The sequence below is a fragment of the Lineus longissimus genome, chromosome 18, assembly GCF_910592395.1.
Source record: "Lineus longissimus chromosome 18, tnLinLong1.2, whole genome shotgun sequence".
In the NCBI taxonomy this organism is placed as follows: domain Eukaryota; kingdom Metazoa; phylum Nemertea; class Pilidiophora; order Heteronemertea; family Lineidae; genus Lineus; species Lineus longissimus.
In genome coordinates this window covers 15,641,051-15,652,367 of record NC_088325.1, presented here as the reverse complement: position 1 = coordinate 15,652,367, position 11,317 = coordinate 15,641,051, and the positions used below count along the sequence as shown (strand labels likewise).

The following is an 11,317-nucleotide window of genomic DNA, read 5'->3' as shown; positions in this document are numbered from 1 at the left end:
TAATGTTTGTCCGCAATGTATTGTGGGTAAGGAGTTACCATGTGCTTTCCTTAAAATAGCCGATGTCAACAAAGTGAGCCGAGTATATTTGGATCTGGCCCAAAACGGAATCAAAACGCGACACGATATTGATAGCGTACAGCCATTCAGGCCAGAGACCTCTATTAGCCAGCGTGTACATTCTAGGTTGGTGAAAAAAGTACACCAAGAGTGCTTTAATTCCCACCAAATTTTATTTGTGTTATGAAGAGGCTTTTATCAAAGTAATAGTAAAAATTCAAACATTCCAATACCGATTGCCTGAGAAAAAATGATTCGTGTACAGCATTGCCATCAAATCGTCACTCGCGGACTGATATTGGCCTATTAGAATACAAGTTCTAAACTGGCCAGTGACACAATATTTCCTTAAATTAATTATCGAAATGTATATCCCTGTTATGGCCTGGCTCTGTAGATTAAGAATCCACCAAATATTGAAGAATAAATCCACTTTCACCCATCACAGTCATGTATTTACCACAGCTTCACAGTTCAGTACGGACTATGTGTCGGTGGATGAATACATGTCTCTGCCCTACAGTGTATATTCACCGTTCTATGGCCAGGTGGCAGCACCTGCCGGGTGGCAACTCGCCACATACAATACATCCTGCCATCTGTGACCATACCTGTGGAATTCCTACCACTCTCTGCCCGGCCCGACTGGAGACAAGATACGTCATCAGGGGTATAAATATCAAGAGAGCTAGAATATCTTAATTGGCAAACTTTGCAAAAAGACTTATGTTCTCATGTTTCTGTGAAACTCCAACCTGACGATCTCCGTGTCTTCGGCACTCTCTTACGGTCGATGTGGAAGGCGTTACGATGTTTACTAAAATAAAACTAAAGAAAAAAAATTAAGGACCAAAAATATGGCCAGAGTCCTCTATTAAAACATGTGTACATTACGTGTACATTGTTGTGCATAGGTTTTGGTGAAAAAAGTACTCATTGGACCAATCAATCTGCACAAAATTTTATACGTGTCAAGAAGAACCATTTGCCAATAGCATAATAAAGTTTTAAAAAATTCCAATACCGATTGCCTGAGAAAAAAAGATTTCCGTACACCATATCCATCAAAACGTCACTGGCGCATTGATATGGCCCTGTCAAAGTACAAGTTCTAAACTGACCAGTGAGACCACATTTTCTTAAATATATTATCAAAAAGCATATTTCTGTGATGGCCTGACTCTGTAGATTAAGAATCAACCACAGATTGAGAATTAATTCCACTTTGGTCCATCCCAGCCATGTATTTACCACAACTTGACATTTTGATAAGCTCTATGTGACTGTGCCACACTTCCGGTCGTGGATGAATACAGGTCTCTGCCCATATGACGAAAAATATTTGTAAATAAACCATCATTTAGGGGTAAATAAGACTCTAATCTTGTCAATGAATTTGTAAAAATTGAAGTGTACCAAGTGATGGCCTGTCTTAGGCATAGACATTGGTACAGAATGTGCCCATTTCATTGTATTTGGTGGTTCAAGAAGTGGTGATGAAATGGAATGTTGCACATCATCATGGTCACCACGTCTACATAGTCTAACTCTGTGTCATTGTGTGTTGTTACTGTTAGTGTTCGCACGATCAGTACGCGTTGAACTACTCTAAGAGTAGGCCTACCCCTTATTTTGAGAATAGACATCCGCACTGATGTCTGATTCAACACGAAAGATGATACATGGTATTGGTATAGTATAGGCCTTCTCCACGACACGGTGCCTCCACACTACCATGACAGCTGACTCGACTGACAACGTCTGTGTCTCTGACTCACAGTTGTGCTGCGGCTGTGGATGGTGACTGTCAAATTTTTGCTTTTCAAGTCTGGCTGATCTCTTCCACTCACAGGTGTCGATTGATGGATTATGAGGAGATACCCTGGCGATGAGTCTCTCTGCTTCTGTGAATACATCAACGATAAAGGAGACCGCAGTCATCTGCTTGCCTGCTGCTGCGATTGTCAAGCGTTGGATGAAGCAGCCGATAGGTATGCTATCTCATTGTCTGGTGTGACTTTACCTTGTTGCTCCAGTATGCGGCACCATCAGTGAGAACTGCACCTAATATTTTCTAATGTATTATATATTACACTCTCTTTTTAATATCTCTGAGTCTGAAGAGTCTTAATGTCATGACTATCACCTATTTTTCTCAGCAAATCCATGATATTCTGACTTCTGAGTTAACTCTGCTTCAGGGTGCTAACGTGCCGCCGCCTACCTCCGGAACTGCAACAGAAAATCATGACGACTGTCCAGGAACGCTGTCGTATCCCATGGTGCAATGGTAAAGGTGCCATCATGGTGCGTGTAGATATCATCGTCCCCGTCATCATGGTTCCGTTGTGTTTACTCATGGCGACGCTGAGCTGGCAGATGAGTGTCATCATCTTGCCTGGGATGTACCTCTTTATGTATCTGTTCTACCGCTACTGGAGAGACCTGGCTGGTCAGAGATCAGTCTCCAAGTTCTTCTTTTCCTGGGCATTGACATCAGTCGCATTTGCTTTCTACGTTTTTGAAACTATTGTGATATCTTTCCGTGAGGTGTTACTGTGGGAAGATCTGCTCCTAGTCTCCATGGCGATGGCCATGTTTTATATGTTGTGTATATGTAAACGGAGACCGTTACACATCAGGAACGTCCGATCAACCCTCTCCGCACGGAATAGCACCAGTGATATGTGTCGGGATTCGAGTATTAAGGTGACGATCGAGGATAATATAGGTCTGCGCAAACTAACAATAGACGACAGTAGAGAGGGTGGAGATGAGGAGACACCACACATTTCTGTTATATACGAGTCAGATATGACATGGGTGGACTCAAGGCCTGTCAAAGGTGGGTGTGATAAGATTGATGAAATGATAGATGATCTACAGAGGCTGTACCTGCTTCGAGGAGTAATGCCCATTGGAACAGACCTTCTATCTATAAACCCAGCTGTTCTCAGTGCCCATTGGAACAGACCTATCTATAAACCCAGCTGTTCTCAGTGCCCATTGGAACAGACCTTCTATCTATAAACCCAGCTGTTCTCAGTGCCCATTGGAACAGACCTTCTATCTATAAACCCAGCTGTTCTCAGTGCCCATTGGAACAGACCTTCTATCTATAAACCCAGCTGTTCTCAGTGCCCATTGGAACAGACCTTCTATCTATAAACCCAGCTGTTCTCAGTGCCCATTGGAACAGACCTTCTATCTATAAACCCAGCTGTTCTCGGTGCCCATTGGAACAGACCTTCTATCTATAAACCCAGCTGTTCTCAGTGCACCAAATGATGCTTTAGATAATCGCCCAATTGGTGCCAAGAAACCTGTGGAGAAGCAGGTGAGCATGTGTGATAAAGGCATTAAGCTCTTGATACCTGAGATTCCCTGTTAATAAGTTATCCCTTCTCATTCAGATGGACGCCTAGTACAGTGGTGTGAGGAGTGTGCTATCGTGCGGCCCCCACGATCTGGGCATTGTACAGTCTGCAAGATGTGTGTGGAGGGTCGCGATCACCACTGTGTATGGTATGTAGACCAGTGCCAGAGCTTAGAAACCCTGTAACTTGGTAGAGTTTGGAGTTTGAAATCTGAAAAGGGAGGGCAAGAAAGGACACAGTCTGAAAAAGGCTGGGTAGAGTGCCAGTCTCTGCTAAAAAGTCAAATAACTGAAACACTTAATGTACATAGTGTGACCTGATTCGATCCCATCAACCATGGTATTTGCTTTAAAACACTTTGTTGTTTACTTTTCAGGATCAACTCTTGTATAGGTGACCAGAATCATCGTTCCTTCCTGCTTGCATGGTTCATGTTACTCTGTGTTGGTTTCTATGGCAGCCATCTCTCCCTGACGACCATCTGTACCCCAAAGATGTATCTTGACATGTTCCTGTTTGCAAATGATTGTCGCTTCATCTACGCTGATACATAGTAAGCAGATTTGTAGGTTTTCTTGCACTGTCCCGATATTCCTGGCAATCCTGTGGCGTATTCCCAATACTTGACCCAAGGGGGCCTTCATAGCCAAGTGGGTGACTGCAGAATATGGCCTGTGTTCAGATCTGGAAGAAACCAAAATTGTGTCCCGGGATGTTTTGTGGGCTATCCTTTGAAAGAGAATGAGAGGTCTCTGTACCTAAACATGTGAGTGCCTATGCCAGGGTGAGGCAACCATTCCATCTGGGGGGGGGGGGGGGGTGTCTGACCTGATTGAGGTCACAGTCACTGATTGTATAAGGTGCCATGCTAGAAACCACAGTGAATCGTAACTCCATTTAAAACACACTCAATCGTTTATCTTTCAGTAACGCGCTAGCATTTGTGACGACCATCTACATCCTATCAGCTACCGTCCTGCTCACATGCGGCTTCATATTCCAACAATGTCTCCTCATCAGTCAAAACGTGACCAATCAGGAATTCCATCGTGCCAGGATCCTCGGGCGGACCAAGTTTTATTTCTTTGTACAGGGGAACATTAATAATCGAGGCTTCTTTAAGAACTGGTGGGACTTTTGGCTGAATCAACGCCGAATGAGTTACATGTCAGACTCGTCACGGTCAGTGTCGAATATTTGAAACACTTCTCATCGTGGTCTGTAGGTGTCCTTTTACGTTGGCAAGAAGCAAGTTACAAACCTTGAATCAAATACTCTGCTCCCTTCCTTTAGAGAAGCATTCGAGTTCTAGCTGGGCCAGCACTGATAAGTATTCCTTTGTTGAGGGAAGATGACAGCGTCAGGTCTAATCCCTCGGGCCTTTGGTCTAAAAATACTCATATTTAGACCCAAGTTGAGAAAAAACATTGCAAAAACAGAGACATTTGGTGTTATTGCACACGAGTCAACAAAAACAGGTGCCTCTGTCTGGAAAGGTCATTTTTCTCTTCTTGTTTTGGTCAGGTTGACACAAAGCTTGCAGTGATGTTGTATTCCTTTTGGTGAAAGACAGAAAAATTATTTTAAAACTACCTTTACAAATGTGTTAATAATCCAATACTTAATAAACAAAGAAATGAAATGACTGAAATTGTTGATTGAATACGTTGCCTCCTTGCCCTCCATGTTGGGGCAGCGAGGCTCCATTCAGTCTGGTTGTGACTGTCTCAACTCTCTCACCGTGCTGACAAGACAGTGGGGCAGCCAGGCTCCATTCAGTCTGGTTGTGACTGTCTCAACTCTCTCACCGTGCTGACAAGACAGTGGGGCAGCCAGGCTCCATTCAGTCTGGTTGTGACTGTCTCAACTCTCTCACCCCGCTGACAAGACAGTGGGGCAGCCAGGCTCCATTCAGTCTGGTTGTGACCATCTCAACTCTCTCACCCCGCTGACAAGACAGTGGGGCAGCCAGGCTCCATTCAGTCTGGTTGTGACTGTCTCAACTCTCTCACCGTGCTGACAAGACCATGGGGCAGCCAGGCTCCATTCAGTCAGGTTGTGACTGTCTCAACTCTCTCACCGTGCTGACAAGACAGTGGGGCAGCCAGGCTCCATTCAGTCTGGTTGTGACTGTCTCAACTCTCTCACCGTGCTGACAAGACAGTGGGGCAGCCAGGCTCCATTCAGTCAGGTTGTGACTGTCTCAACTCTCTCACCCCGCTGACAAGACAGTGGGGCAGCCAGGCTCCATTCAGTCTGGTTGTGACTGTCTCAACTCTCTCACCGTGCTGACAAGACAGTGGGGCAGCCAGGCTCCATTCAATCAGGTTGTGACTGTCTCAACACTCTCACCCCGCTGACAAGACAGTGGGGCAGCCAGGCTCCATTCAGTCAGGTTGTGACTGTCTCAACTCTCTCACCCCGCTGACAAGACAGTGGGGCAGCCAGGCTCCATTCAGTCTGGTTGTGACTGTCTCAACTCTCTCACCGTGCTGACAAGACAGTGGGGCAGCCAGGCTCCATTCAGTCTGGTTGTGACTGTCTCAACTCTCTCACCGTGCTGACAAGACAGTGGGGCAGCCAGGCTCCATTCAGTCTGGTTGTGACTGTCTCAACTCTCTCACCGTGCTGACATGACAGTGGGGCAGCCAGGCTCCATTCAGTCTGGTTGTGACTGTCTCAACTCTCTCACCGTGCTGACAAGACAGTGGGGCAGCCAGGCTCCATTTGGTCTGGTTGTGACTGTCTCAACTCTCTCACTGTGCTGACTAGACCATGGGGCAGCCAGGCTCCATTCAGTCAGGTTGTGACTGTCTCAACTCTCTCACCCCGCTGACAAGACAGTGGGGCAGCCAGGCTCCATTCAGTCTGGTTGTGACTGTCTCAACTCTCTCACCCCGCTGACAAGACAGTGGGGCAGCCAGGCTCCATTCAGTCTGGTTGTGACTGTCTCAACTCTCTCACCGTGCTGACAAGACCATGGGGCAGCGAGGCTCCATTCAGTCTGGTTGTGACTGTCTCAACTCTCTCACCGTGCTGACAAGACCATGGGGCAGCGAGGCTCCATTCAGTCTGGTTGTGACTGTCTCAACTCTCTCACCGTGCTGACAAGACCATGGGGCAGCGAGGCTCCATTCAGTCTGGTTGTGACTGTCTCAACTCTCTCACCGTGCTGACAAGACCATGGGGCAGCCAGGCTCCATTCAGTCTGGTTGTGACTGTCTCAACTCTCTCACCGTGCTGACAACAAGGGTTAACCATCTCATTGATGCAGAGTACTGGCATGTCGGTCACCAATTGGCTTGCTTTGCTGCCAAACTGGTGGTATCAGAAAATCACAAAGACCAACTCTGGTTAGAAACAGATACACTTTGTTCATAAACAAGACACCTTCTCTAGACATCAGGTTGATATTAATGGACAAGTGTTGGCCAAGAAGTTGTTGACTTCCGTTTACAAAATGTGTCTCAAACGCAATAATTACATTTGATATCTTATGATTCAGACAACAGCATGAAAGGCGAGGAAACACGATTGATCACATTGCGTTTTGTAACCAATTATGTCATTTCAAAAACAAAAAATGCTATTTCACAAAGATTGACTATTCTTTATAGTCAAATGACTCACCAAAGATGTCCACCCCAAATAGGCCTACTATAAAACCAGTTAGGAGACAAGAAATACTTCTCATTGAGAGTACAATACACCTGTAATGACATATTCCAAGGACTCCCGACTGAGTTTACAGTGTACCAGAAGAGTAAAGTCCCCATCTCCTTCAACTTCACAACATCATTCAGAACCACATGATCCGTATTTCAAATTCACTTCTTTCAGGACATTCACATCATTCTCAATTTCCCCATATCACTCTTAACAAGAGGTGAGGAGATAAAGATCAGATGAGCCCCTATCAAAGATCAGACTGTCGCCATGACAATTGACATTCCCCAATGCAACTTCCTGGACACACAGTGATGTATTCATCCCAGTGGACCGCCAGACTTGCTTTCAGAACCCTCCCCCCTCCCCCGTTTCTTTATGTAGATTCTTCTTTAGATTCACCAATGGTTTAGAACAGTCCATTCCGTTGAGCGGGGGTGTGTAAGAGTTCATGTTCCCTGGCGAATTCAGTAGTAAGAGTTAACCGTCTGTGATAACTCGAGATACATGACGAGAGAGGAGGTTCCGACGACCACAGTGAACATCGCTTTCAGGAGGAGAAGCGTCCAGGAGCCGAGTCCCATAGCGTGGATGAGAATCCTGAAAAGGTGGAGAAAAAACTAACAACTCAATGAAATAGACCACCGTTTGAAATGTTCTACTAAATTTCTTGAAAACACAAGGTTTTGTTCAAATCTTTCATATTTTCGTGTAAATCACCAAAAATCAGAGGGCCATTTTTTGTGAAATGGAAAGTAGTCTATAGTTCCTAATATGTCAATTCCTTAATTTGGTGATGTAGACCACTTCTAGACTCAATTACATGTTACTGTATATTGGACTTGTATTGTTAACATCTGAATAGGAATGATACCATCAAGGCAAATCCAGATTACAGGATTGTGGATGAGAGTTGGCCTCAGTCTTTACTGATCCAGTGTGATCACCAACAAATTACTAAGCAGGTCAAGACATCTTCAACTTGCCTTGGCAAGGAATGTAAACACATAACTTCCAAGTCAAGAATCCAACACTGACTTGTCTTCGTCAGACCACATTTCTGCCTCTATACTTACTCTACAATGAGTGGCTTGTAGCAACTCAGCCCCATCAATGACATCACAACGGGGAGCCTTGATCTATTCAAGTCATGCCGGCTGTACAGCCACACTAATACAGCAGTGGCTATATGTTGGACGAGCTGGATGTTGGCCTCGAAACTTAACTGGACGTATTTCCAATCGAACTCGACACCACGTGCTCCAACCCACAATGGAAACAATCTGAAAAGTCATAAGGTTCAGTTAGGCCTAGTATTTAACACTGCAGCTGGCTACCACACAATAGTGCCCGAGTTTGATCCCAGGGAGAACCCAGGATTCTATTTCTGAACAAACTGGTGCGACTTTCAGGGAGCTTGAAGGGTCTTAGCGGTCTTTCAAATGAGACTTAAAACTGAGGTTCCTTGCAAAATACGAAGTGAGAAACGTAGGTAGCCTGCGATGGACCTTTGGCCGAAGACACTAACATGTGGGTCACTAGGCCAATAAACCCAATGACATTTTATAAGGAGTTCAAAGAGTTTACTGCTCATCTCGGCGGCACTTACTTTGTCATGACTAACTCGGCAGTGGCCCATCCCAGTCCAGCAACCATAAACTTCAGTTGGCCTTTCCCTGCTATTTTGGACATGATCAGATGAATTCCGACTAGATCTATGACATCTACTGTTGTTTTTAAGAATTCCTAAAAAAAACATTGAGATAGAATGAGGTGACCATTTAACAGGTTTTCAAATATTTCACAAACATAATATCCCGATATAAAGTATTCATTTTCAGTCATGACTTGAGCTTCAGTTGGCACAGAACATGACGACCACAACCAGATGAGACATACCCCGATCACATCCAGACTGCCAGCAGGAACATCAAACGAGGGGAAGAATGTGGCCAGTATCAACATCTTCACTAACTGTGTGAATAAGTAGGCGGTTCCTGCTTGGGCACATTTCCAGAAAGCGCTGTACTCTGCTCTGTAAGTAAAAAGAGAAGAAAGGATCATAGTTCAGTAATTTCTGGGAAAATGGGTGGTAAATATAGGGCCTTTACTTAAGGCTACACAAAAAGGCAAGCTACACAAGTACACAAGCTACACAACTGACATATTATCGTTCCAGATTTGCACCTGTTGGGCCATATGTGTTGTTGGATACTATGTGTTCTTTTGTCTGGTTAGGTTTTGTAAAGTAAAGTTTATCTTATTCTGGCTTTTAACGACAACCTTCAACTCTTTTAGACAAGTGCGACCTTTTTTATGCGACGTCCTGTAGGCTAGGCCTATTACAAAAATTCCCCGAAAATCACCGGTTCAGAAATCTCCAAAGGTTTACAACTTACAGGCCTGAAAGGCGATACACAATGAAATATGGCACAAAAGCTAATGCTGCACAATTTCCAAAATGAAATAACGTCATGATTGGGAGTTCAAATGAGAAAATGATCAGGAAAGTGTGGCCAAAATGGCAAACGGGTGTATTCAAGTACAGTCACGTACAAAATGTACAGCGGTTGCAAACTGAGATATCTTCGTGTGTTACTTTTATGAAAGGGGTTATTTCCATGACTGCCGTGGATGACCTTGCGTCCACGACATTTTTTTTGTTAGGTCTCGTTAGGGAGTTTTCCCAAATGTACGCGATGATGACGTAACATCTATTTTAAAATGCGTTTCCAAAGTGAATGCATGAGGACAACCCATTTGTGTCGTATATCACTGGAAACGCCCGATTCCCCTGATTCTGCAGGATGTTAAATCGGGCATTTTATTTCTTTAAATAAATCATAAGCATCGCATTTGCTCCTAGCTCTGTTCACCATCCCAAATGGCAATATTGCCAATTGAATTGGGCCGGACAATCACGAAAACGCCCAAATATTATACATTTCTTCCTGAATAATTCTGACAGTGACCTCTGAAGGACAGTTGCTGACGCTACACAAAAATAAAAAAAAATCGAGGGTCAACCATTGAACTTTTGAGATTGGTTGAATTTTGCACAAATCAGCGAAAAACGCACCAACTGGCACTTGACGGCATTTCAACACGGGGCCGACGCACATCCCAAGTGCAGTGTACACATACGTCGGCAACAAAAGTAAATGCGTAGTTTCTTGTTAGCCGCCTGTTGAGTAGCGCTCTTGGTTTCAGAAACTCCACAAAAAACATGTCTTTGCCAAAACAACTGCTAAATCAACACTGACATACTGTGAGGACCGAGATATCAATGATTTTAGGAACTACGGTTAGGGCTTGGCCGCGCATGCTTACAAAAAAAGTCCCTAATGAGACCTTAGTCTGTGTAGGGGGCGTAATCTTCCGGTGTAGATTTTTTTTTAGATTTGGAACTGGAAATGTATAAAGTGACTCAACCACTCTCTTCATTACATTACAGAGAGTGGCCCGGAAGCGAATTTACAATTCCCAAACAGGGTAGTCACAAGATATATTTCGAGCTTTCTGATTGGTCAACAGTACAGCCAATTTACATACGCACATGGCCCAAGTGTACTCCTAGTGTTGTGATGTTGTCAAGTAGTATAGAAGTTTGGGGTTCGAATCCCATGTGGGAAAATAAATTTTAACACATTTTTTTTTCTTTTTTCTAACATTTCGTCTTTTTTAAAAAGTTTTCCCCGTTTCATCTTATTCTAATTTTAATATTGGTAGCATTATAGGCACTTTCAAAGAACTTTTAGACAATCTTTTGGTCCACCAGGGCCAACTGTTCACAGAACACCACTAAACCAGCTTAGAACCTACCGTCAACGTTGATTTACCTATTCCTCCGAGGCCGAGTCTTACTCCATTACCATCCGAGGGCATGTTCCCACCCGAGCAACTCCCTTGTCTCCACTCGGGCGGCTGGTACTGAGACTGGTAGGAATACCACTGTCTATTGATGGAGTGTGGTGACAATCCGACAGCGGGGAGAGCTGGATCTTGTCTCGACTCGGATTGGGACAGAGACTGGTAGGAACAATACCACTGTCTATTGACAGAGTGTGGTCACATTCAGATCCAGGTATGGGCCATGGCCAGGTCATGAATTTATGGAGAAATATTCCTGTGTGACCAGTAACAGAGCTGAGGCATCTGTATTATGATGAAGGCCTAATAGAATAGGCTGAGAAAAGATTTTATTTGAAATTAGT

The 11,317-nt window shown here is 44.3% G+C and overlaps 2 protein-coding genes across 3 annotated transcripts; one reads left to right on the top strand and one right to left on the bottom strand.

Annotated features, from left to right (window-relative positions):
* Window positions 1-889: 889 nt before the first annotated feature.
* LOC135502503 (palmitoyltransferase ZDHHC23-like) lies at window positions 890-5,065 on the top strand. 2 transcript variants are annotated; one of them, XM_064795405.1, is made up of 7 exons: window positions 890-920; window positions 1,392-1,426; window positions 1,913-2,051; window positions 2,262-2,905; window positions 3,474-3,585; window positions 3,814-3,990; window positions 4,365-5,065. In XM_064795405.1, exons 3-7 carry the CDS (start codon window positions 1,930-1,932, stop codon window positions 4,636-4,638), a joined length of 1,329 nt encoding a protein of 442 aa, XP_064651475.1. In that variant the 5' UTR covers window positions 890-920; window positions 1,392-1,426; window positions 1,913-1,929; the 3' UTR covers window positions 4,639-5,065. The 2 variants fall into 2 exon arrangements, with proteins under 2 accessions (XP_064651475.1, XP_064651478.1); XM_064795408.1 differs by having other exon boundaries at window positions 896-920; window positions 1,392-1,404.
* Window positions 5,066-6,985: 1,920 nt separating this feature from the next.
* Window positions 6,986-9,649, bottom strand: LOC135502330 (BOS complex subunit TMEM147-like). The gene is made up of 5 exons (XM_064795067.1): window positions 9,503-9,649; window positions 9,003-9,138; window positions 8,713-8,849; window positions 8,180-8,386; window positions 6,986-7,703 (listed from the first exon to the last, which is right to left on the bottom strand). The coding sequence occupies exons 1-5, from the start codon at window positions 9,577-9,579 to the stop codon at window positions 7,571-7,573; spliced, it is 690 nt and encodes a 229-aa protein (XP_064651137.1). The 5' UTR covers window positions 9,580-9,649; the 3' UTR covers window positions 6,986-7,570.
* Between the last annotated feature and the right edge of the window lie 1,668 nt (window positions 9,650-11,317).